Genomic DNA, 26219 nt, shown 5'->3' with positions numbered 1-26219 from the left:
TGTAAATCTGTTCTGTATGATAAGAGCTACAACAAACGGGATGAGAGGGAAGATCCCTTTCTGCTTATTCATTTTGCCCGTGATATCTCTTGCTGCCAGTTGTGGTGCTCAGCCTGCTTTAGTAGGGAACAGGTTTTAGTGTGCTATATCTCATTTGTAGTCAGAGCTTGTGGTAATGACTTGTAACTCAACCTAATTTGGTTGGAACTGGTAAGGTAGAGGCTCTCAATTACTCTCTTTTGCATGGAAGTTAATTTAGTAATGTTGGATCGCTTGACTTACGGTTTGTTTATGTTTTGTTAAATATAGAGATCATAAGGCTACTGCAGAAAAATTTGCCTTGTTTGATAATCTTGTGGCAATGGTCAAGTTATGTTACCAGGAGTGGAAAGGGTCTTTGTGTAGCATAGGAACAGCATATTTCCCCATGGGACAACAGTCCTTCACTTTGACTGATGTTCCCATTGTAGCTTTGCTCTGAGCACTCGTTTGCAATCTCTGCTTGGAAAGTTCGGTTCTCCTCCTTGGGCCACTATTTCCTGCAGTTAAGGTTCTCTAGCTGGTGTGTTCTGCCTGTGGGAAGCCATGAGGTCTTGACTTCATGGAAGGAGCAGAGATAACAGCAAGCACCCATCTGTTCTTTTTTTCCATCCCTTCGGGATATCCGGGTGTCCCTGGTTAGAATTCTTCTCCAGATAAGATAGGGGAGGTGTCACTGTGGGGCAGTCAGGCCAGAAAACAATAGTGGGTTGAGTCCAAAAACCAAGATTGGTCAGTAAGTACATCTCTGTTGTCAATAAGGGGCAGAGCTGCTCTGTGGAGGTCAAGGCTGGAGCTATACCCCACATCCCTTCAGCTTCTTCCTCTGATATACTTCCAGGAGAGCTATCACACTTGCTCTTCAGAAAGCTTGGGTTCAGAAGCTCCATTGAGAGGAAGGCTGTAAGAGGCACAGCTTGTGCAAGGGCTTTCGAGCCCCTGTTCCTTGAATGGTAACTGTTCCTTCACTGAGTGGGATGTTCCAGTACTTGTTTTTCTTTATCTGCTTCACCATTCAGTTGCAGCTAGCATCTTCAATGGGTGAGTAAGGAGGCAGGGCCTTCAAGCTTATTCCTGTTTGCCATTTTTAAGGTTCTCACTGAGCCTTGCTTGGTATTAGATGAAAGACTGGAAAACGTGAGAAATATCCTTTCTCTTTGAAGGTGGTGTGAAATTCTTCCTAATTGGAAAGATCTTTCTGTCACAGAGTGTGAAGCCTCCTATATTGGGAGAATCCCAACTGCCGAGGCACTGCAGGATTTTCCTCTCCCTTCATAGGAGACGCTTTATGAGTAGATATTTTGCTACATTTTTACCTGCTTCTTTGGCAAATCTTAACTGAATTTAGTATCATAACGTAGTGCTTCTCATTTCATTGCTTAGTCATGCCAGAGCAGAGACCTCCAGTTACACAATACACACAGAATTAATCTCTCTGCAGAATGGTGGGCTTGTGAGTGCTTGCTAGAGCCTTATTTGTCATGCAATATATATGCTAGCACGTCAGCTAGAGAACTAATGATATCATCAAGATTACAAATGGAAAAGCTTTACTTCGTAGCTAATGCTTGTCAGGCTGAATTGCTCAGGCCACACAAGAAGTGTTGGGGAGGAAAAAAAAATGAGCCAAGAAAAATTAAAAACAGGGTGAGCTGGAGGCAGTTATACATCTTGTGCAAAACCCCCATGCTTTCATTGTTTGGGGAGAAGTGACGGGAGGTTGATTGGTTGCTTCTATGTTTTTGTGGAGTTTTTTCTTAAAAACTTAAATTAGTTTTCAGTAAACTGTGCTGCCAAAGAGTGCTCGGTGTCTGCATGGAGGCTAGCTTGGGGCAGCGCTGGCAGTTTGAGGGTGGCCATGAGGGTGTGCAGTGTTCGGAAGAGCACTGTCTGCTTTTTCTGCTTGTTTGCCTCCCCTTCATTCCTGCCTGAAGCTCTCAGAGAACTGAAAGATGTGAGAGTGTGCTACCCCATTCCCCTGAAGTGCCTTCTTCCAGTTCCCTCTGAGCCGCTGCCTGTTCATCTCAGTAAATTTTGTCTTTAAATTATCTTCTGAATGTTTAGGAGACAACACAGTCTCCCTAGATGAGTGTTTTCAGAGTCTGTCTACAAAGGATATGTCATAAAGTTAATTATACTATGTGAAAGCTAATGAATGCGTGTGTATTTTTGGTGCTGCCCAGCTGGGAAGCTGGCAGGGCATTCCTTGCTTTGCCTCATTTGGCTTTTAACAACACACACCTTTTAATCTTAGTCAGTGACTCACCCTAAGGCCATACCAAATTATCTTGTGGAGCCAAGTGAGTTACACTGAGGGAAGCCCAGAGGAAGCTCTGTTCAGCTGCATGTAAAGAAAAGGCAGGACCCATCTTTTCTTGTTGCAAGGAGTCGAGCAAGCCTTTGGAGGATGGGTGCTGCTGCAGCCTGTGGGTGGGTAAGGGGGTCAAGGAGAGGCAGGTAAAATCAAAAGCTCGTGAGGGATTGCCTGGTGAATCTCCTCAAGAGATTTCCTGCAGCGTTCCCCCCTCTGCTGCTCAGGAGAACTAGGCTGGTTGTGGTGAGAGTGTATCTGCTTCTCTGCATATCTCGTGGAGATTCCCTTCATAACCCGGGTCTGTGCTCCCTGTGCCAGCTTGCAGCTCTGCAGCACTCTCATGGCTGTGGCAGCTGTTTCTGCCTTTTATGCTGGATTTGAGGCCAAACAAAGCGTGTCTGTGGCTGAGGAAGGTATAAGGGTGTTTGTCAGGAAAGATGTTGTATTTGTGAGAAGGTACAAGGTAGCATGCTAGTGGGACAGGTATTTACAGAAGATGCAGCTAAATAAGGGTGACTTGAAGTCCATTCTCTGAAGCACTGGCAGTTCACACTTTAAAGTCAGTGAAGTGAATCAAAATAATGAACCAAGAAGGTTTCTCTGAGTTCAGAGAATGCTGATAGAAACTGATAGAAATACACTCCCTCCCTCTATTCAAACGGTATCACCCTGTTGTTTAAACAAAACAGTTTTAGAATGTATAAATAAGTGTGATATGGAAAGTAGAGGGTATTCCAGTTTGAGATGCGTTTAATCAGAATGATTGGGTTTATTAGCCTAATTCTAGGAAATAATAATCAATTTTCCTTACTCAAGACAGTATTAGCATTCATTTTGCTTAATGGGGAATAGCCACGGGTAAGTAGTGCTTAATCAGGTATTAAATGTAAGTGAACATGAAAGCTCTGGAACTTTTGGTCGGGAAGCTGCCAAATCGGGGTTGATTAGGAGAAGACTGAAAATGTAATGAATGCTTCAACTCTTCTTTTTTTTAAAAAAAAAAGTTCTTCTCCCTGTGGTATTCTTGTGTTATAATTGTTTGCAGAAGGTTCAGAAAGACCTCTGAAAAGGAACACACCCCTTGACACACTGCATGAGCAGACATGCACGTACCAGGAGGTTCGTGTGTTTGTATCTTACCCTCACAAACACTCACTTCACTCACAAACATCTGATCTGCTGTGGAGATCAGGAGGGTTTGTGGGCTTGCAAGGAACATACCTGTGGAAAGGGCTGAACATTTTGCTCCCCAGAAGGTCCTGGTTCAGACCATCATGCTCTCTAGGTTTTAAGATAATAAATAAAAAGATACAGGGAAGCTGTTTTAGGTGTAGGAAGACGGCAACATCACACAAAACCACAATAGTTATTGTGAATCGCAGAGGTGGGTGGCATTTGAGAGAAGTGGGGGACAGAGTCTCTGAAGGAGACCAGGGCCCATCTAAGTAGATTTTTAAATACAGGGGGCTGCCACCTCTCTCTCTTGCCCTGTTGTAGAATTTTACAGAGTACACATATTTGAGTTACAGCTGTTGGCATAAATGTACATAGCTGTAGGAGAGACAGTGGATGCCAAAACCCTGGGTAAGTGGAGCAGGATCTCTTTCTCCTACCTCACCTCACTAACCATACACTCATGGTTAGAGACCACCTGCTGGGCTATAGATCAACTTCTTTGTGACCTGGGAGAGCAGTTCTTATATTTAGCTGTTTAAAATTGTACCCTGAAATGAGTAGGAGCTGGTAAATTATGCTTAGATATTGCTTACAGTTATATAAGGGTCTAATAATTGAAATGAATTTTTTTTTCCTGTACACCTTAAATGTACCATTCCTGTGGCGTATCTTGTAGTTCACATTTTAACTTGTGCTTTGCAAGGTGATCTCTGGCTTGTAGTTATGGCAGCTCAGCTGTGAGGGCTGACTCTGGCTATGGATGGATTTTGAGAGAAGCTGCATAACCTGTTTGAATTCTGGTCCTTTTCTCCAAGGCACCAGTGACCAGGAGGGGCTTGCAGATGCTCGGTTAGTACTCAAAACAAAGGGTGGCTAGGTCCAGTGCTCCCAGGACGTATTTCCTATGGCACAGTCACTGCCTGGACCTTAAGCTTGCTTTTTTATATTTATTTATTTATTTATTTTCTCGTCTGTCATACTCTGCGGCAGCTAAACAGCAAGTCAGACTGTTGCATAATGTTTTAAGGGCTCTGTTAATTTACTTGTTCTTCCAAAACATTTAAGCCAGGCTGTGAGAATTTTCCATAAGGCAATTGGTTATCTGGTTATCATTGTTTCTCCCCAGGGATCCCTATCTATCACAATGATTCTGTTAACTTAGGAATAGAAAAAGAAATTATTTTGCATTCCTTGCAATTGTCAGTCAACAACTTGATTTGATATCTACCAGGTGTTTTTTCTTGTCTTTTGCTGCACGTCTCAGCCCTGGACCCCTGCTCTGCCTACATCAGCCTGAATGAGCCCTGGAGGAACACAGATCATCAGATAAATGGTTCCCATGGCCAGCCGACATGCGACAATCAAATCAACGGGGAGTGGTATCGCTTCACTGGCATGGCTGGTGATGCTATGCCTACCTTCTGCATCCCAGAGAACCACTGTGGCACCCATGCTCCCATTTGGATGAATGGCAGCCACCCGCAAGAGTCTGATGGCATTGTCCCACGCCAAGCCTGTGCCAGCTTCAATGGGAACTGCTGCCTTTGGAATACCACAATTGATGTCAAGGCGTGCCCAGGCGGGTACTATGTGTATCACTTAACCAAGCCTAGTGTTTGCTTCCATGCATACTGTGGGCGTAAGTAACTGCTGAGATCACTTCTCTGAAACCCCTTTGTCTTTGTGATGCAGGAGAAGGCAGTGAGCATCCATATACCCGGGAGAGATGGTGACTGTCTTCTGGCTTTCTCACCCAGAAGTGTGTCAGGTGATGCAGTGCAGATGGTGGCCTGTCTATATGAGAACGATTAGACAATCTCACCTCTGTGAATTCTAGCCTTTGTTCAGGTGGTGGAAATCTTCCGTAGCTGACCTGGCCACAGTGATTTAATGCTCTCTGTGGGCCCTGTGGTTTGTCTGGCATGTTCCCAAAGTCAAAATTTGCATTTCTGACTTAAAGTAATTAAAATAGATTGTTTCTCATCAGCTTTAGTGAAATCATTCAGCTTTCCTAATTTGGACTGGGTCTATAACTGATAGACTAGACACAGGACATGAAGCTGATGGTATGAATACATTATTTACATTGCATGCTCAGTGTTTGTGCTGACAATGTTTTGTCATACCCTAGATTTTTATGACATCTGTGATGTGGTGGATTGCCAGGGCCCATGCCTGGACACCAGCGACTGCACTTGTTCCCTGGGGACAACACTAGGACCTGATGGACAGACATGTCTTGGTAAGAGTGAAAATAATTTGTCTTGGTTACTAACACTTTCTTTCCCCTTTCTTCCATTGCTCATGTCTCAATCCATTGTCTTACAAAGCAGTACAAAAGAGGAAAAGTATTCTGAGAGGAGTTTTTCCCCCTTGCTGCCTAGAACAGGTTTTTGATTCTGTAAATGGTTCTTGCTCTCTTCCTGCGGGATGAGAGAATGACATCCCATGACCAAACACATTTTGGTGTCACGGGAGCTGCGCACGTAGCGAGGCTAGACTTGCTTTCTGCATGGTTCAGCTGCTGAAGGCAGCAGCTTCACTGTCAGTAGCAGTTCCTTTGCAAGATCACGGTACAGTCTCATTGGTATTCAGGAACCGCTGTGCCATTGTCATTAGAGATTTCCTCTCACCTGCTCTGTTGAATGCCTCTTTCCTCCAAGAAAAGTTTTGCTGGCTGGTGGAGGGCTGCACACTAAGCTTCACCATAATTACTGCCCCTGTGGGGCATTGTCCAGGGCCTGGGGCTTGAGGAAAGCCAAAGGGTTCTAAGTCTCAGCACAGCTGCAGTGTTTTTAGGCAGCATGACGAGGTGGCATTCAGGAGGCTGGCACTTGGTGGCTGTGCTGGCAGAGACTAGCATGACCAGGAGGGAGGTGGAGGGCTGTGAGAGCAGAGCAGGGGAATGTGGGCTTCAGGGATTTGCAAGGGAATCCCCATGAACCTCTGTGGAGAGGATGGCTGCAGTTGTGCATGTGGTGCTGGGAGGAGAGCACCTGGACTACAAAGTCTTAGTAAGAAGATGGTCTGTGGGGCTATGGAAGGGGCTGGGAAGGGGTGGCTGTTGAGGAGCTGCAGAACCGCACTGATGGATAGCAAGAGGTGATAAAGCAGGAGGAAGGGGTGCTAGTGTTTGGGAGAAGTGGGATCTCATCTTTGTCTTCGTGGCTTAGTTTGGTCAAGTTGAAAGCAGAGTTGGTCCAGGAGGCTGTGTGGCAGATTAGTTTCTTCCATACAGACTACAGCTGACAAAGCAGGTGTGGGTGGTTTCTTTATTCACACTCCTCATGTCTGTGGGCATCGGGGTAGGGGCTGCAGTCTGCCGAGAGAGCAGCCTGGCTCTAGTGCAGATTCACACTTGTCACGCTGATTCTGCAGAAGGGTTTTGCTTAAGCTGCTCCACATCTCTGTGGCTGAGTTGGCGCTCTCTCAGCTAATTAGAAGTATTTATTGGCTGCTTCTGTGCAATACTTCCAGTCATAGAAGTGCCCTTGACAAGCACCAGCACTCAATAAATGTGTGGCAGGCTCTCAGGAAAGGATTTCCTGCAGCAGGAAGGCATGCAGGAGTCCTGAGCCTGTCTGCACGTGCTGCAGCTGTCTTCATCCCACTGTGGCCAGGCAGGATTTCTGCACTGCTGCTTCTCTTTATGATAACCAGATGGCACAACGTCTCAGCTGTAGAAATCACACTGGTTTACCTGCCTGCAGCCTCTCTTGTTGTATGGCTCACTCATCTATCTAGTGACTTTCTGTTGTGTTGAGTAATTGTGCAATCTCATCTCTGAGAGCAATCATGCTGGCATTCTGGAGAAATCAAACAAATCTGCATTAGCTTTTCCTATACCTTTCCTGTATGGAGAATGTTCTTCCCTTCCCAGCTCACTCTAAGAGGGAGGCTGAAGATGCTACAGTAATGCTAAGCGGTTCTGTCTGTGACCCTCCCTGTGCTAGGCTGTCTTCAGTATATTATATGCTTTGAATCCTAGAGTAGAACTGCTGATCCTAAGTTACATTTTCATTTGCAAACTTATTTAGGGGTTAGCTTAGGTCTTAGACATACTGTCATGGATCCACCAGCTTGGTGCTTTGCCTTTGACCTCTTGAATACCTGGATCCATGTTGTACTAAGCCACGGTTAAAGTCAGTTCAGTCCTCTCCTAGTCCAGTGTCAAGAAAACCAGCCTGTATCCCAGAAGTGCTGGTTTTCATGGGAGTCGGAGAGCAGAGACAGATCTGCTGTGTGCTGCAGAACTTGGAGGACTGGCAAGGTGAATTGCTGGGTACAACCCTTGACCAAATTAAGCTCTAGGACCTTCTAACAGCATCTTCATGCCTTTGCTAATAGCCCTTTCCTCTTTACCTTCTGTTTTTAAGCAGCTTTAGGTTTATTGTTAGCAGGGAAAATGTGGAGCCTGTCACTTGTGTGAAAAGGGAAGTGTCTGTATGTGTCTCTTGGACATGCTTCCTGCCTCCCAAGGCAGGGTACCAGACATTTCTTTGGCTAAAAATATTCAATTCACACCATTTGTGGAAAGAGACACCACCAGCAGCTGCAAGCTGTGGGTGCTGTTTATGTGTGGGACCACTCATACCTAAGAGAGCTCACCCCCCTCACCTTTCTCTTAAAATGGTATTTTTCTTTATTCTTGGGTTTAAGGGTCTGACGTCTAGTAAATGATGACTTCTAAGCTGTTTTGGTGAAATCCCACGTGAACCTTGATTGATAACCTCAGCATTAAGAGAAATCATTAGTTTTGTGGCTCAGCAAGAAAAATGACTGTCCCTTCCTCTCTGTTTGATTCACTTTTTGCACACAGAGATTAAATCAGGTTGAAGAATGAAAATTTCAGAGAACAAACTACTTTTGGGAAAAAAAAAAGGCAGAACATAGAGGAACTTCAGCCTTTAAAACAGAAAATTAGGAGGACTTTTCAGAGATTGAGGCATCTGCTGCGCTTTTTCCTCAATAAATACCCTCAGCACTCTGGAGGGCTCTTGCCTGGAGCTGAATACAGCCAGCACAGAAATGTGACACAGGTGTACTATTCATGGGTATATTGCTTTAGGTTATATCAACTCAGTCTAGGCCTAGTACAAAGTTATTCTGCAACCTTTATCCAGAGTCTGCTCCAGAAAGTGTGAGATGCCAGCTCAGGCACTTCTTTCTTCTGAGCTGGAAAGGCAGGAGCCACAGCTCTGTGGAAGGCTGCAGAGGAGCGGAGCAGGGAGGGCTGTCGTGTGGCAGTGGGGAGCTAAGCCCGCAGAGGGAGTATCTCAGAACTCAGCTCTTCATCTCGTCTTTAGTACTGCGTGTCTGAGCAGCTAATGGCTGTGTTGGCCTGTGTGGCACCAGTGCCCAGGTTAGGTCTTACCATGGTGAGTTGACCTTTCTGTTCTGCAAGAACACCTGAGCTGCCCGGTGCAGGGAGCCGCCAGAGCTGGGACAGGAAAGCAAAATTATTGCATTTCTCATTATGTGGCTTTTCTTGGAAAGCTTCATGGGGTTCATTAAAATGGTTTTATTTGATTTCAGCTTTGTTTATATGTTTAGAGCTGGGTTTTATTCTTGTGTCTTTATTTTGAACTGAGGGGTGAATCATTTAAAATTGCTGGAGGATAGTTGACCACCTGTACCAGTAGCAGGTGTGATACAAAAAGTAGATAGGGTTTATTTTTGACTAGTTCTGGTATTTGTCTAGTTTTAGTGTGCAGTGACGTCATGTTGACTTCATTTTAACGTGTTTGTGAGTGGAGTGGAACATAGTTTAGGATGAGAAGATAAATGAAAACATGAACTCTCCAGCATGTGGGACCAGTTTGGAAGCTTCCCAGTGAGACTGTGTCCATCTTCACTCTGAAATGGCTGTTCTGTGCATGCAGTCTTTCCCTCCAGGTCTGCTTTGTTCCTGAGGTAGACACAGCATAGCAAAACACTCCACTAGCAGCCCGTAGCATTCAGCGGGATTACTCGTCTCTGTTGCCCTGATCCAGGTCATGAGGTCAGGAAAGCCAGTCCACGGTCTGACCAGTGCGCCTGTGTAGCAGCTTTTTGCCAGCTATGTGTTTACCAGGGGGCACGTTATGACAGTGGGGTTTGATTATTTTTTTTTTTTTTCAGATGAAAATGAATGTGAGCAGAACAATGGAGGCTGCAGCGAATTCTGTGTTAACCTGAAGAACTCCTACCGCTGTGAGTGTGGGATCGGGCGCACTCTGGGAAGTGATGGGAGAACCTGTGAAGGTGAGGTTTCAGCTATTGCAGTCTGCTGGAAACTATACAAATCATTCCCCTTCCCTTGCAGCACTAGTTCTTTCTTGGCTCCTTGCAGCTGGGATTAAATGTCATTCATATCACTTCTGTGCTCGTCAGTGGGGTTATTACTGAAATGTCCTTCTAATCAAGCAGAGAGAAGTCTTCTTGTTGTTTGTTAGGATTTGCTTGTATTTATCTCCATAGGGGAAGAGGCAGCAGTGGATCAGGAAGATTAGTTGTCCAGACTGAAGTAGTTATTGCTAGATATGCTGCAGTTTGGCTCTGGAGATTTGTATGATAGTTGTGCAGGGGAAGATTTAATGTTGCTGGTTTTTGATAGATAGCATTAGATATGGGGTAATGTCATGACATTAGACTAGAGCATGAGGATCACTTAGCCTCCCAGAACAGAGATTGAGGAGAGGGGGTGCCAGTCTGTAAACAGAAGCTGGATTTGAAATTAGAGCTGCATTTTCACTGTTTGATTTTTATAAGTGGTTAGTTGTGGGTTCTGCTGTGTGCAGCTGCTACAGTTCCTTCCCAGTGGTGGCACAGCTGGGTTGAAAACCCTTGATGAGTTTAGACTGGTAGCTTAGCAGGGGTTTGAAGACCAAATTGTAGGTTTGATCTGTTGTCACAAACAATGTACAAACATCTTTGAGTAGAAATATGAAAACCCAGCAAAAATTGACTTGTGCCTGATGTTTTCTGTGGTCAGCTGTGAAGAGCAATGTGCCTCCTCCCAGGCAAAGCTGCTGGGTTGTATGTTCACAGATACTGTGGTGTCTCAGACAAGAATAACAGCTACAGCTGTGCCTCAGTCTTGAGCTGCCCAATTGTCAGATATTAATACATTTGCAGCCTGCATGCAACCTTTTATCAGCTGCTGTGTGACAGACATCCATGGTGCAGGGAAAGAGAGGGATTGCCGTTATATTTTTGAGCTGGGCTCCACCCTTTGTGATTTGCTGAGAAATGGCTCCAAGCTGCAGGTTTTGTCTCTGTTTCCCCCCTCTTTGATACCAAAGTACATTTCATTTCACTTGTGTGAAAATCTCCTCTCTGAGCTGTGTTATTAAAACGTTGCTCATCCAGACAATGACACTTCCCTAGGGAAAGCTGCTGTGTGGAGTGCTCCTGAAGTATTTGTTGTGTGGAGCCAAAAGTGGTCTGTGGGCTTTGTCCCTTCCACATCCAGCACTGAGCTGGTGGGGTGTCACATGAACCAGCTGTGCTACATGGCAGTTTTTATTCCTCAGCACTGCACTCTTCTGACAGGGCTGGAATAGTCTGTGCTTGGAAGCTTGTTTATTTCTGCTGTTCCCAAAGTTGGATTTTAGGGCCTGTGATATATCATTTAATTTCCCCTTCCATAAGAGGGATTGTGCTTTTCACAAGTTTAACACTGCTGCTGGGAATTTTTACAGTCTTGTTAGTGAGTTTTATTTTGAAAGATGTGCCCTCAGCTTTGTAAGCCATTAGAGTATGTGATTTACTTGTGAGCCACCTCACAGCTGTTGTTAAAGAGAACAAATCTAAGAGATTTAGCTTGATTACATGAGCTGGTGAGGCTGAGTAGAGTTATGAGTATCTCAACATTTCCATTATAATGGTTTACCCATTACTTTGTTCAAGCTGTTGTTTTCCATGCAGTGTGTAAGACTGAGTATGGGATTTCCATTCTTTTCTTTACATTTCAGAGAAAACTACAGTCATTTCTGACTGCAGGCTTATGGAGAAATATTTTGTATTTATGATTTGTTTAAATTATATGAACTATTATTTTACTGAGAACATCTAGTAATATTTATCCTAAAGGGCTTAAAAAAATCAAGCAGTGAAGGTTTGTTGTTTTTTTAAAAAAATCGTGATATTCTGCTATTTTCTTTATACTAGAAAGCCAACAACACCTGGAAGTTACCTTATTTGCCTTCAGTTTTCAGATCTTCAGACTGTATTTGGGTGACCTTCTAGGCTCTTTTCTGCAGCTGTAGTGGCTAGGAATATGTTTTACACAAAACCTCAGATCCTCAGAGAGTTGCCTCACCTGAACAGAAAAGATACAAGAAAAGACGTGATAAATCTTCCAAATAGCCGTGCTGCCCTTTCTCCTCTGCATTTTAGAATGGGGAAAATTAGGAGGGGAATCAACCTTACACCACAAACGTGTTCTGTCCCTGTGATAATGCCCTTCAGGGTAGCTAACCTCTAAGCTTAAAACTTGTAAACTAGCACAATTCCTGCTAAACAAACTCCTACGAGCAGAGTTGCATCCTTAGCCTGCAGAGGGGAAGCAGGAATCCAGTATGCCCACCTCCATCACAGATGGGAAATCCACAGGCAGGGAGTGCATCATCTTCTCTCTGGTGTTCCCTGATGGGAATAGGAACTGGCTACCGGCAAGTCTTGTCTTCCCCAAAACACCTCCCCTGCAAATCTCAGGGCTTTAATTCTGGTGATGACTAAGGGAGTGAGTATGGTTCCACATAGAAATTTTAAGAGGATTTTCCTCCCACCTTTTTAAAGTAAGAAACAGCAGAAAAATTTCATTTAAGAGGATGTCTCAGAAGTTAGAAAGGGCCAAGCTGAAGATTGCCTATTCAGCTTTCTTATGTATGCCAGTTATAGCACGCGATTTAATTTGGTAAGCTTTTTCACAGAATTCCTTGTTAACTTCATGGTGAAATGACAAACATAGAAAATTGTACTATTAAAAATAGGCTTCCGCTGAATTTTCTTGGAAGCAAGCTGTCACCATGCTGTGGCCTTTGAGCTCTGTGTTGGTTGTACTGTTTGTTAGTCAGCCAGGAGTGTATACTGAGGCCTGCACAGCCGTCACACAGCTGTCTGAGGAGCAGCGTGTGCTAATTTTCCTTTGTTTTGCAGAGATCGAAGGCTGTCACAATAACAATGGAGGCTGCAGCCATACCTGTATCGAAGTGGAAGACACGTACCAATGTGAATGTCCAAGGGGACTTGTTCTGTCAGAAGACAACCACACTTGCCAAGGTAGGTCAACAAAATCTCCCTGACAGTCTCTGTTCCCTGGATGCCAAAAGTGTGTCTGAAGGAACTTTTCTTCTTGGTTTTGTTATCTTTTCTTAGTTTGTGCTTTCCAGTTTAGTTAATGGAGCTTTGTCATTAATGACAGATCAACCAAAACTGAGAGCCTGGAGGTGCTGCTTTTTTTACCAGGCAGGAGAACAGACACAGGACCCGGCTGGGTGCATCTTGCATCACAGATGGTTTTGGCAGCGCTCACTTAAAATTAAGATTGCTTAACATCTCCTGTTACATTGCTCCGCTTCAGCTCTGTGTGTCTTTGACAAATTTATGTTATTAGACTGAAATTTTCTGTGCTTCAAACTGGGCTTTAAAAATTTCAGCTAAAGTGGTTCAATCCTTTCCAAGAATGAGAGGGGCCTTTTTTTGCCCAAATCTCAGTAGCCATTCCAGTAAGCATTCCTGTGTCTGGAAGCAGGGCACTAGTTCTCATAATAGGTGTTTCTGCTGTCCCTTGGAAAAGCGCCCAAGATAGAATCTGAAAATGGACTGTTGCTTCTGCTGCATTAGAGGCAAGCGCAATGTTATCCTTGGAAGACCTTCCATCTGAATTTTACTCCATTCCTGTACGCAGGGAGTCATTCTTGCGGACTCATTTGCACCTATAGCATTGCACGTGGAATAAACATGTTCCCTGTTTTGGGTAGCAAGAGCTGAGTGAGATTTCCTTTGCAAATATACATCCAAGCTCTCAGGGGTCAATTTAGCTCTGCAGCACTGAGGGCAGGGAGCAGGGGATCAGGGAGAAGTTCCTGAGGGCATTGAGAGTTAAGCAGAGGGTCTGTAGCTCCTCATGTAATGACTTCTTACAAGCCAGGACTTGCACCCTGGATTCTTCCTGGTCTTGTAATCTCACAGCTAGATGAGCTCCTATGTTGCTGAAAGCATTGAGCACCCTGTGTATCTTACAGAGATGTCTACTGTGATCTGCTGCTGAAGGGACATTCAGTCAAAACTGTATGTTGGGAAGAGCTATATGGGCATGTGAAAGGCAGATAGAGGTCATGCTCTCTGGTGGGTCTCATGTGACTTGGCTGGCCACTTCTCAGATTTGTCAGGCTCGGCACAAAGCTGGAAAAGGTACACTACTGCCTTGGTAGAGACAGACCTCGTAGCGCTCTGTTTGTGTTCTGCCTTGGTGGGCCCATAAAGAAACCTGTATGGTTGCTTTCAAACATTTCTGTGGGAATTTGCTAATGGGCTGGACTCAAGCCATAGCCAGGACAGAATCTAAAATGCAATAAAAGGGATTCTGTTATGGGCTAATTCACTTGGGTTTTAGATAATACCAATAAGCCGGTGCTATCCCGGTGTGCTGGGAATCTCCCGTAGTCTGATGTGTTACCGAGTGCTCAGACATCAGTTAGAATAGATCCAGATTTCGTGGTGGCCAACAGGGCAGGTATGCCTCAGAGATGAAGTTGGAATGGTTCTACTTGATGAAATTTGTGCTTTTTAAGCTTTTTAGAAATGCAGGGTACTGTTGTCGGGGCGAGCATTGCACACTTGGGAGTCAGTAGTGCTTACTGTTCCAGCAGAGCCAGGTGGGGAGGCGGAGATGGGGATTTCCAAGAGCTGTGATTATACTTACTGATTGGAGGTGTGATTGATGGATAAAGGCCAGAAAAGGGAAATGTTCTTCAATCCTGGCTCCCTGAGGCAATGCCAGCAGGGTGTTAGAAGGCCATGCATTTCTCAGCCAGTGTTTCCCCTTCTTCTGAAGCTGCTAATGAGAGCAGCAGCGCTGCTGGGTACCAAGCTGAGGCTTGAGATACAGAATCTCATAAAGCAAAATTGCTTGTTCTTTTGGTACATCCTCACACAGTGGTCTGCAATTTTGAGCACATATGACAGAATATATCTGGAACTTGACCACACAATTTTTTTAAAGGCATCCAGTCGGGTTTATAGTGGCACAATTAACAGTGCAGGGCAAGCACAGTTGCCTGAAGCAATTGGATCTGCAGCCTGTCAACCCTCTGCACTGCCTCTACATTCAGAGCAAACATTAATAATCTTCCACAGAAATCAGAATCTTGGCCACAATTTTTCCCACAAAGACACCAGCCAACAAAATACTTGAAATTTTGCAGACCATCCTAGTACCCCACCTCTTCCTGAAGTGTGGTGGTGAAATCCTTTTCTCCCCTCTTCCGTGCCCAAGCCTCATGTGCAGCTAAGAGGGTGCAATGGTGTAATTTGTGCCTGTAGCAGTGGTTCAGGGCTCCCCAGCACCAGAGTGCCTATCTTACTGAGCAGCCGATGCAAAAAGATAACCTCTGCTCCAAGCAGCTGTACTTTGAAAGGCCAAGGAAGGAGCCATATGCTGGACGAAGGACGTGATGCCAGCAGTAGCAGACTGCAAAATGAGCGTTGGACTCACCACAGAAGCTTCCTGCTGGGGTCAGAGTACTTGCAGACATTGGTGCAAAGCAGAGTTTAAAGCGGTAACGAGGAGACTTTCCCTGTGCTTACAGGTGTTCAGCGGTGTTTGAGGGTGAAGAACTGGAATGTGTGACTGGCACAGACTGGGTGGGGCTCTTGAGCCTCACAGGCTGGGGTGAGCCCAGGGCAGGGATGCAAGAGGTGGATGCTGACAGCACATCAGGAGAGTGTAGCTCTCTGAACAGATGCAAGAAGTTGTGAATACAAGTGGTTTCCTTGGCACCCAGATTAACTCATTTCGGCTGGGCAGCTCAGCCTTGACAGTCAGGACCTCATCACTTGCACTGGAAAAACATGTCTGCATATAGTCACGGCTGCGTTGTCAGCTCCTTTTCAGCTCCTCCTACAATGTTATTGCTGGCAGTCTGTCTTGGGGGAATCAGGCCTGCTCAGAGCCGAATCGTGCTGGTGCACAGTGCCTCTCTGCTTGCAGCACCACTGTTAAATTGGTAGAACTGAAACACTGTTCTCTATTGATTACTTTTCTGTGTACAAATGTCTAGGGTTGGTTGAATTATGTTACCAGTTACTCTGAGATGGTTAGTATAAGGAGTTTCCCAGAGTATTTTCCCCAATAGTGATGAGTTGGCTTGAATCAAAAGTGCATCTGCTCACAGGTTTCGTTCACTTGGTTCTGTGCCCAGGTGGTGGAGTGTACACTGAAAGCACCTGCAATGCCAGAGCAGAGGTTAAATGGGTGTCCTCTCTTTCTTCCCCTTTGTGCCAGTCAAAGACATTTAGAAACGGAGACAGCCTGAATCAAGTTGGTCCTAAACTTTGGAGGATTGCAGCTGAGATGCAAACTGTCTTGCCCTGAATTACGACTTTATAAAAGCATTACATTTTTTTATTAAATGAGTTACTAGAACAGTGAAGCTTTAAATCCAAATTGTGCCAATTGGTTCTCCAAAGGATGTTCATCTCTGTCTGGGTTGCACTGTGTTCTCAAAGTCCCTTTGTCTCCTTGTGAATTTTGCCATTTGACACGCTCAGTTACTGCTGCTGTGGATGGAGGAAAAGTTAAGGTAATTCTTCGTTCTTTAGTTTTCTGTTCTAACTCAGCAGTGTCATTATGAGAGCATATTGCTTTGGGCACACTGCATACATTTTAGCATATCACCTTGAAAAGATCAACTTTTAATAAAAAATACTCCCTGCAGGTACACAGTAGCTATTACAAATACCTTAGCTGGGACAGGAGAATTTTTTTGTAAGGGAGGTAAAAGGCATGTTTTAGCAATGTGCCTTGCATCCAAGATCCAGAATCTTGGGTTATATAATTAATGATTAAAATTAAGGGAAGGCAGATCATATGAATGTCAAGCATTGGGACTGTGAATAATTTTAGGAAAAAGCTTGGGCAACTGGTATATTTGAAAAAAGTTTTGTCATGTGATTTTAAAATATGATAAATGGAACTTCTGCAGGGGTTTTGTTTTTCTGGATGAAACTAGAATATATGCACCAGTACGCTTGTCCAGTATCTAACTGAATAGATATGTTTACACTCAAGGACTATCTGTAATAATTATTTTTTCACTGAAGTTTATTACCTTTTCTTTCCTCTGTCATTTTTTCCGATCTTTTTTTCTTTTGCTGCTTATGTAATGTAATTTTAAGTTTTAAAAGTTCACATGGATATCTGTATCTAAATTCAAAGGTTGGAAGGAGTTGGAATAAGTGAGCTAATTAGGTTGGTTTGTCAGAGCTGGGTTTATTGCTTATGAAAATATTACGGCATTTTGAGGTGCTTCCATTTTAGCTCAGCATCTGTATGGATTACTCTGCCTTGTTTTGACATGTTCTGGTTTGATGTAAATCTGATTAAGGGTTTTAAAAAATGGCTTTGCCCTGGTGTGTTGTGAATTTGAAATCTGTATCTGAGAAAGGCGCTTCCCAGGACACAGCAGTGCAAGAGGTATCAGTCAAACCTGCACTGAGTATTAAGTATAGCTGGAAGTTACTGCACAGCTAAGTTCCTGTTGCAAGTGTAGCAGTCACGTTAATTGTTTTTTGTGGCATCGCTGCATCAAGAAAATTTGGGGTAGTTGGTAGCTCAGGAGGTTTGCATTGTGTAGGTAGGAATGTAAGATAGGTAGTTAGATTACTACGGTAAGATAGTAATCATAAATTCAACATATGATCCCCCTTTTTTTACCCAGTATCGATCGGTATAGCCCTTCCCCAGCTCCCTGGTAGATTTGTAGTGCGGGCTGTTATTTTGGGGACTTTTCTTGTAGTTCCAGTGCTGTGCAAGTCCAGTTCTATTGAGGTGAGCATCCCAAAGGACCTGGTTGGAGGCCTGGACCTTTCCCTCATCAACACTTCATGCAAAGGAGTGTCCAATGGCACTCACGTCAACATCCATTTCTCCCTGAAGTCCTGTGGCACTGTTGTAGACGTACGTATACCCATTGCTGTCCTGTCTCTTGGGATCTCTCGGATGTGGGGACTTGGCTATGGCTTACTTGGGGAATAAAGCTGATTTAGCTGTACCATCAGAGCGGTTCCCTGTGTTGCTGTGCGGTTGGCCTCAGACTAGACCTGGGGTGGCACCCCAAAGTAGGAGAGCTTGTTTTCTCTCCTGTCCAGTGGTGTGCATCTGTCAGCATAGGTACTGCTTTCTGCTCACCTAGCACTTCAGAGGCAACTTCACTATCATTCCGGTGCAGAAATCGTGACTGGTGTCACCCTTCACCCTCCTGTTGAGACAGAATCTGGTCCCCCAATAATAATATCTCAAAGGTTATGCTGGCAGCTGGTCAGGAACCAGAGAGCTCATCTTGGGGGGTGGCAACTGGAAGAAAATTCTTCTGCTTCATGCAGGAGTACAGTGCATCAAAGTTGACAGCAAACTGATAGAGGCTTTTAGTTCATAGGTAAGGATGAACTTCATTCTAGTTGCAGCATATAAATTCACAAGCTGTTCTGTCAGTGGCTAGTTTATGTCTGAGTTTCCTGAACAAGGTAAACTCAGCAACTAGTCTGAACTCAGGTCTTCTTCAGTGATCTCCCCTTTCCCTTAAACTCCATTTTTGCTGCAGGTAATAAATGATAAAATCATTGCCACCAATCTGGTGACTGGCTTGCCAAAGCAGACTCCAGGAAGCAATGGGGACATCATTGTCCGCACTGGCAAGCTGCTGATCCCAGTGACCTGTGAGTTCCCACGCCGGTACACCATCTCTGAAGGTTATGTGCCCAACCTCAAGAACTCTCCCCTGGAAATCATGAGCCGCAACCAGGGCATCTTTCCCTTCACTCTTGAGATCTTCAAAGACAAAGACTTTGATGAACCCTACAGGGGTGCGCTACCCACCCTCAAGCTCCGGGACTCTCTGTACTTTGGGATTGAACCCTTAGTACATGTCAATGGACTAGAGACACTGGTAGAGAGCTGCTTTGCCACTCCTACTTCAAAAATTGATGAGATCCTGAAGTACTACCTGATTCAAGATGGGTGAGTTGACTGTTTCCTCTCTTGCTGGCTATTAGATGGGAATGGGTAGTGGGGCTAAGTTGCATTGCCTGTGTGACACAGGAGAACTGTCACTTCTCTACAGCGACTTATCTGCTGTGTTCCTAGTAATCACCAGCAGCCAAGCCTTTCAGCCATCAAGCTGAAACCATCTGTCCCATCAAAAGTGATTAGAAGCGATGGAAGGCAGTGAAAGAGGTTACTCCAACTGCAGCCTTTACAGGATATATTTCCCTGTAACTAGCCTTGTGGATAATTGAGTTGGATCCTATAGAAAAGATATCCTTCCTGATATCCTCTCTCTGCCAACCTGCAGATTGCCAAACCAATCGGCAGAACCCCGCCAATGGCTGCGTGCCACCGCCGCGCAGCCGCTGCAGCAACTGGAGTTAATGTTCCCATAACAGCCTTATTACAGTGTGAACTGGAAGGCTCCATGGCTGGTCCAGGTTGGAGCTCCCAGAGCTCCCCTTGCTTTGCTCTCTGTCTGATGCCTGTCACATCACTGTTACTGATGCAGTAAGCTTAGGGTCCCTCAGTCTGGCTTATAATTTTCTGAGATGTTTGGGGTTAGTGGTCTTTCCAGGATATGCTCGTAAAAAGCTCACAGTGGATCTGTGGGTTCACGGTTATGGGTTTTGCATCTGAGGTTGGGGGAGCATTGCCGTGGGCTCCTCTGTGGCTCCTAAGATGACCCCTGTTTTCAGGCACTTGTTTGGGTGCTAACATGGCAGTGCGATGCTACAACATTGCTGTGAAGTGTTTGCATCCAGCAGCGCCTGACAGCTTAACCAGACAGCACTGTGGAAATGTCACAGTTGGGAACCAGTCTGCTGTCCTCTAGAGAAGAAAGTCTAGCCACATAATATCTAAGACATACCCAAGTGTCATAGCCCAACAGTCAAGGGACTGTGCTTGTACACGTTCTGTATTCTGTTTGCCAAACCATCTAATGAGGACAACAATTATTTCCTCTGCTGCCAGACTAAATCACCCACCGTTACAGCTGGTGATGACAAGCCCTGTGTGATTGTCTTGTAGCAAAAGGGTCCTGCAGAGTACAGTATGCAAAAATACTGGTTTTATTTCCTTCTGACAAAGGTTTCAGCATTAGCTTGCTCTCCCTTCATCCTAGGCTGCAGCTCTTCTGTGCCTGACATTTCTGCAGTTTATGAGCAGATTTGTAATGGAAGGATTGGTTTATTGACTCCCTGGTTTGGCTGTTCCTGTGGACCCTTCACAGAGTCAAGGCTCCAAACATTCATTCATTTCTCACAGTGAGTGAACATGGTGGGATTCAAAACAGTGGCCAAAACCTGAACTGAATAGAGCAGGGACAGGGCAGAAAATGTCATTTCTTGAATTCACCGCAGCACTCTTTGGAAGATCTAGGGCACCAGCAGCCCCTTTGGTACTGTTATCCTGCAGAGGGCATTAAAACTTCACCGAAGGGAAAAGGGGGCTGGAGTCGGCTGGCTGGAGCCTCACCCAACCTGCTCTGCTCTCCAGCTGTCACTGCAGGCCCCAGTGTCCCCCGAGGTGCCAGCCCCTGTGGGCTGTGCTGTATTTAAATTGAACCACTCGCTTAGACCAAAGGCTAACGATGTGCTATTGAGCTAACTGCAGTTGTCTTTCTGTGTGCTCACACCAATTAAAAAGTAAAACCAGGTGAATACATTGCTGATTTGTCCCTGCCCCAAACAGTTCTGTAATAAACCAGTTTTCTTCCATCAACCCAGCCCCAAAAGCCCAAGGCAATAAAGGTGGGATTTTAAAATCAGTTTGATGATGTAGCATCAGACCACAGGAGATAACTGCAGCTTCCAGAAGGAAACTGTTAAAATTTGAGGGGATATACCTTAGACTGAGGAATGGGAAAATTCCCTCTTGTGCTTTCTTCCCTGTTAATTCCCTGCCATGTCCAGTTGGCAAGAAGTGGGGGTCACCTCCCTATGCTAATGTGACCATGCTGGAAATGAGGATTTTCCCAGATCCCTCCCCGCTGTCTCTATAAAACCCTGTACTGCTGCTAGCCCAGCCAGCCAGCCTCAAAGCAGCTCTCCCATTTCTGGTCTTATTCTTCCTCTTTCTCAAAACAAAAATAAATAAAAGGCATTGACTGGTTGCACAGGTGATAAACATTGAAGCTGTCTGGGGCATCTGGAGCAAGGTCATGTCACGGAGGGCAATTGTAATCTGATGCGGTCAGGAGCTGTGATTTATCTGAGCATGGTGTGGTTAAGGTAGCTCCTTTTCAAGGCTCAGCTTGTTACACCTCCGGCTGCCCATTGTTTATAGGCTGATGTGGTTGTTCTGTGACCAAGCCCTCCTTTTTGTCTTGCAGTCCTCCAGTAAGAAGGTCAGAGCACAGCTTCCATGGCACAGTCGCTCTCTGCTCCCCTAACCTAAGCACATTGGGCACAGGAAAGGGGTTATTTTCACCATGTCCTGGCCGGGGTCACCTGTTTTCTTTCAATACCTGTGCTTCCTGCCCTTTCGTACTGCTGCAAGGTGGGAGGAAGAGTCTGGGGGTTTCCTAGGAGGGTGGGACATGATATGGTCCCATACAGAATGCAAAGGGGCCTGACTCTGCGAATCGGGAGGTTTCTGAGCTCTTTTTGTCATGCTGCAATGCATTTGTCAGAACCCTCCATAAGACATACTCAGGGGCATGGTAGGGGCTCCATGTATCCCTGGTTCCTCCTTGTTCTTCCATTTTCCCTCTCCCCAGCCCCAAAGCAGTAGGTTTCCTGCTACCAGTGAGGAAGGACTTTGGAGAACCTGGAGTGTAGGAGTCAGTTTGAGCCAGCATCCAAGAATCATCACAGGTTTTATGCTCACAAATGAGGACGTGCCTATGAGTTGACTTTATGGCCCCAAAGCTTGGCCAGTCACTTATGAGAAGTTTTTTAACTGTCATTCTTTACAATCAGATGCCTTCAGGAATGCTACTTTTAAACGCACTTTTTTCCTAAACAACATAGTAATGTCTAGTGTTTGGCCTCAAGGGGGAGGAATCGATGTCACTTTTTCTAGATGCGCAATGTTAATTCATTAGCTCTCCTTGGATGGCTTTTTATGTTTGCCTCCCAGGAAAGTTAACTAGACAAGCGCTGCAGACAGGGATATCCCTTCAGACCGTGACTTGAGCTGGCTGAGAAAAGCTACAGAAATACACAGTGGTGAAAATAACGTTAGGATCAGACCAGTGCTTAGTGCTCCCATGAACATACAGTGCTCTCTGCTGTACGTAGCTGAAGGGCAGTTCTGGAGGGATTGCAGAAGGCTGCCACCCACAGAGCCGAGTCAGCCAAAGAGCACAGAGATTTCCAAATACGTGTTCTAGTGAAAGCAGAGCTACATATAGATACAAGGTTTGCTGCTGTTTGATAATTGAACATGTCAAATGTCAGCATTTCTGACAATGCGTTATATATTTCTGGTGTAAAGATGGAAGCTAAGGATTTCTGCAGGAGTAGGACTTTCATCTGTCACTGTTACCTTGTCTCTTCCGCCACCATATTATTATTTTATTTTATTTTTAGTATCTTGCAAAGTCCACATTTCTGGAATTCACTGGCTAGAAAGGAAAAGCTACATTGTAATGCAATATAACAGCAGCATCTGGGCCTCTTAAAATGCCTAAGGCTTTGTAATAGGCAGCAGTAATTATCAAGTCACCTTTTGTCTTGCTGTTTCTCTGTCAAACTCTAAATAGGCTGTAATGATTTATAAATAGACTGCACCTGGAATGTAACTTTTATTAAAAGTACCTTATTTTCTTGCAGTTCTGTGACCTCTCACATGATCATGTAGTACTAGTGATGGAGAAATTCAAATTAGGAATTGTAGTGTAGTCAATTTGAGCTGTCTGACCAAGTCCAGCAGGACAGTAACTGATGTAAAGCAAAGTAAATCTGATTTTTTTTTTTTGTGGTTTTCATCTTCTGCAATATTTTAGTAATGTGGGTTGAGACTTCTTCATTTTAAGCATGATTTATGTGCATATATATGTGTATACAGAAACTACATAATATATTATATACTGTATAACAGTTCTGTTGATCACTGCAGACTGTTGCACAGGAAGGTAAAATGAGGACAGACTTGCCTGCAGCTCTCTGGCAGTCCCTCTGCCGAGGGGACTGGACCATGTCCTGCCAGCTCTCTGCTGCTGAGTTGTTCTTTGTCTGGAGATGCTATTATCATTGCTGTTGTTTTTCCCCATGATTCCCGAATTTTCTCTTGTGGCCAAAGAGGAAGTAACATGGATGGTAGCTTAGCTTGACAGAGCCAAGCCCTCCTTTCCTTTCTCTGGTTAAATAGGCTGGACTGATTTTTTTCTCTCTCTTTTTCCATTTCTGGGAAACACATTAAAGCCTATCCCTCTGCTTTCCTCAGCTGCGTTTCTGATGATTCAGTGAAGCAGTACACGTCAAAGGATCATCTTGCCAAGCATTTCCAGGTTCCTGTGTTCAAGTTTGTGGGCAAAGACAACAAGGTAAGCTCAAAATACACCTCTTAGATTTGAGCTGATGCAATATCTGAGGGAGTCTCAGCACAAAGACAGATGCTGTTGCACCTATTCCAGCAGTTGTCTTTCAGGAGCCTGGCATAGGTACTTTAGGAGAGTGATAAAAATGACTAAAATTAAATAAAATGTGGAGAATATTTGTGGAACATCAATGCCTAGCAGGCTGAAATCATTGTTGTTTCCAGGGTAGTCTTAGCGGACCTTTGTATGCTGGGTGAGAAAAGTGTTCCCAGTCACTAGGCACATTATGCAGTGTCCTGTCTTTAAAACCGGACAATCTGTAGTTCTGAACCTCTTCAACCTTCTATCTTCTCTAGCTCTTTTGAGTACAGATAACAGCTTTCCAGATACAAGGCCGCCACAGTGTTTGATTCAGTGTGAAACCAGGCCGTTCAGGCTGGTGGCACTCTGGGGCAGAACCTTTGTAGTAGGAGGACAGTTGAAGGATAATGCCGTTTTCCTAATGCAAATAGCTTTCCTTTTCTGTGCTAGAAGAAATCAGGCCTTACAGTTGCGGTTATGCTCAGCCAATGCTGCTTGATCCAAAAGGCATAAAGCTGCCGTTGCAGCTACTGGAGAGCCTCAGCAGAGTTAAAAGAGATGAGATCTTCCAATATTCAGAAATTTAATTTTGCTGTCTGATTGCCGTTGCTGCCTCCAGCCTGTGCAGTGGATTTTGCTTCAGACCTCACTATTGACCAAACATTCACAAATATTTGCTTCCCTAACTGCTGCTTGCAGGGATCTTGCTTTACTGTCCTTGTCCTTTAGAGGGCAGGGAGCAGGAATCTTGTCACTGTCTGCCTTTACTGTGCAGAAAGAAAAGGCCGCTATCTCCCTGCCCTTTGTGTTCTCCTCCTCCTCCCAACTGCCAGTCTTAACCCCTCATCAACCTGCATTTTCCTCATTTGCCCCTCGGTCTCCTAGCTTTATGTCTGCTCAGCTCATGTCAAATGCTCTTGCACGTTTGTATCAGTCCATCTTTTTGTGAGGCTTCATGCATTCTTGGCCGCCTTCCTACCGTGCAGCTCCTACCCATCCATGCAAGCTCTTCCAAGCTTATTCCTGGCATTTTCATCCCTTCCTCTGGAGGATCTTTTCATGCCTTCATATTGCCTGTCTAGCCCTTGGCTAACAGACAGACACCATGCTCTGTGATCTTGGCCAGGCACTCTGGAAAATGTGCTCTCTCCTGGGCATGTAAGAAAAGAGATGGAGCCAGCAAGTTTGGCTGTGGATGGCAATGGTAGATACGGAGCTTATTGATGCAAGGACAGAAATGGCTGTACAGTGGGAATGCTGTCGCTCATGCTCTGTGAGAGCTGGTAGCACTGCCAGTCTGATTCCCAGATCTGCACATTGACTTGGCCTGCTGTCTCACCACCTTCCAGGAGGTGTTCTTGCATTGCCGCATCCTCGTGTGTGGGGCGCTGGACGAGAGCTCTCGCTGTGCCCAGGGCTGCCGGAGACGTGTGCGCAGGTCAGCGGAGACAGAGGAGGAGGAGGAAGAGGAATCTGTTCACGTGACAAACCACATCTTGACAGGTGGCCCCATCAGAATCGACTTTGACTAAGACCCACTGGAACAACATCTCCACCTGAGATGGACCTTTGTTATCAATGCCACCTTTCATGGTTGTTTGAGAAACAAAAAGTATTTGGTAAAGCCCCTCTTGAACCTCAGGACTTGTTTCCCTAATTGTGTGATGATTATTTGTGAAGTGTGTTGGGCACACGAGGCAGCCCTCTGAGTGCAACCCAGGCCACAGAACAGTTTGGTTTTACCTGCGTTTCTTCCCCAACAGCCCTTTGGCTGAAGGGACCCTATTGCTTTGCAGGCCTGAAGCTTGTCTTTCCCTAAATCCACCTGCAGGCTCCATAGGACTGTTCGTCCTTGACTAAACAGAGGTTACTCAAGCCCTTCTTCCATCAGACAAGACAAATAGTATCGCAGCTGAATGTGTTTGCTATATGCAGTTCTGTGAATGATGCTGAAGCTTTTGGATGTGATGAGAGTTTGGGATGACTGTTATTGAAAACATGTATAAAAATATTATATCTCCTAATGTGTAAGTTCTTCGGAGCTATAAAAAGTTGCCATTGCAGGCAGCTTGGATCTATCACAGGCACATTTAAATGTTATTTTTAAGTAGTAAAAGGTATTTAATAAATACCTTTTTAAAAGTTTTTTTTAGTGTCTTTTGATAATTGCATGCAGTTTAACAGTGTTTCCTCTTGTATTTAGTGTATAATTTTTCTCTCTCTTCTTCACCCACCAAATCCTTGGTGCCTTTCATAAGTGCTATAGCACTTGATTGTAAGAAAAAGACCATTAAAAATCTATAAACACCCTCCCTCCCAAGTGTGCTGCTACCAAGTCTTTGCTTGAAACTTGTAATGCATTACTCTGGTCTAGAGAAGCTGTGGCTCTGACAAAGGGATTAGGGGAATGTGCATTAAGTATTTATAGCAATCAGTTGTAATGCAGGTAGTTCTCGCGATGGAGTTGTCCCCAGTGAGCCTGGTGACAGGAGATGTGGCAGCACTGTTTGAGTGACTGTGCACATTCACGGGCTCCTGGTGGGTGAGAGCGGGCCAGGGATACAATTAATGGTGATGGCGGCAGCATCACGGTTGTCAGGAATCCCTTTGGGCCATCAGGCTCCTTCCAAAGAAAATAGAGCGGCTGATCAGCTTGGGCTCCTCTGGGCTTTGTTCAGGAGCAGGAGCGCTATGTAGAGAAGGATTTAGAAATGTGAGGTGAAAGGAAGGAGGCTCGGTGAGCGAGCAGTGAAGGACAAAGCAATAGAGGCAGGGCTGGAGGATGAGAGAGGAAGGATCAGTCTCCACTGTTGGCTGTGGCACTGCAGGGTGTTCATGGGGTTTTCTGTAAGAAGCTTCACAGTGTGCAGCTG

The 26219-nt window shown here is 45.0% G+C and overlaps 1 protein-coding gene across 1 annotated transcript; it reads left to right on the top strand.

Annotated features, from left to right (window-relative positions):
* Nucleotides 1–825: 825 nt before the first annotated feature.
* Nucleotides 826–25650, top strand: OIT3 (oncoprotein induced transcript 3). Its single transcript, XM_040606020.1, has 9 exons — nt 826–1080; nt 4794–5168; nt 5661–5771; nt 9650–9772; nt 12671–12793; nt 17533–17693; nt 18337–18752; nt 23172–23271; nt 24696–25650. Exons 1-9 carry the CDS (start codon nt 990–992, stop codon nt 24876–24878), a joined length of 1683 nt encoding a protein of 560 aa, XP_040461954.1. The 5' UTR covers nt 826–989; the 3' UTR covers nt 24879–25650.
* The last annotated feature ends 569 nt before the right edge of the window (nt 25651–26219 follow it).

Source organism: Falco naumanni, chromosome 9 (genome assembly GCF_017639655.2).
Source record: "Falco naumanni isolate bFalNau1 chromosome 9, bFalNau1.pat, whole genome shotgun sequence".
NCBI lineage: Eukaryota > Metazoa > Chordata > Aves > Falconiformes > Falconidae > Falco > Falco naumanni.
The sequence above is the reverse complement of the archived record's forward strand: the minus strand, read 5'-3'. Positions and strand labels throughout refer to the sequence as shown.

Bases quoted from the DNA above. Each gene is read 5' to 3' on its own strand.
- OIT3 (XM_040606020.1), top strand. From the start codon at position 990: ATGGTAACTGTTCCTTCACTGAGTGGGATGTTCCAGTACTTGTTTTTC. The intron at 12,794-17,532 runs GTAGGTCAACAA...CTTTTCTTGTAG, and splicing joins AGACAACCACACTTGCCAAG to TTCCAGTGCTGTGCAAGTCC. The intron at 18,753-23,171 runs GTGAGTTGACTG...TGCTTTCCTCAG, and splicing joins TACTACCTGATTCAAGATGG to CTGCGTTTCTGATGATTCAG.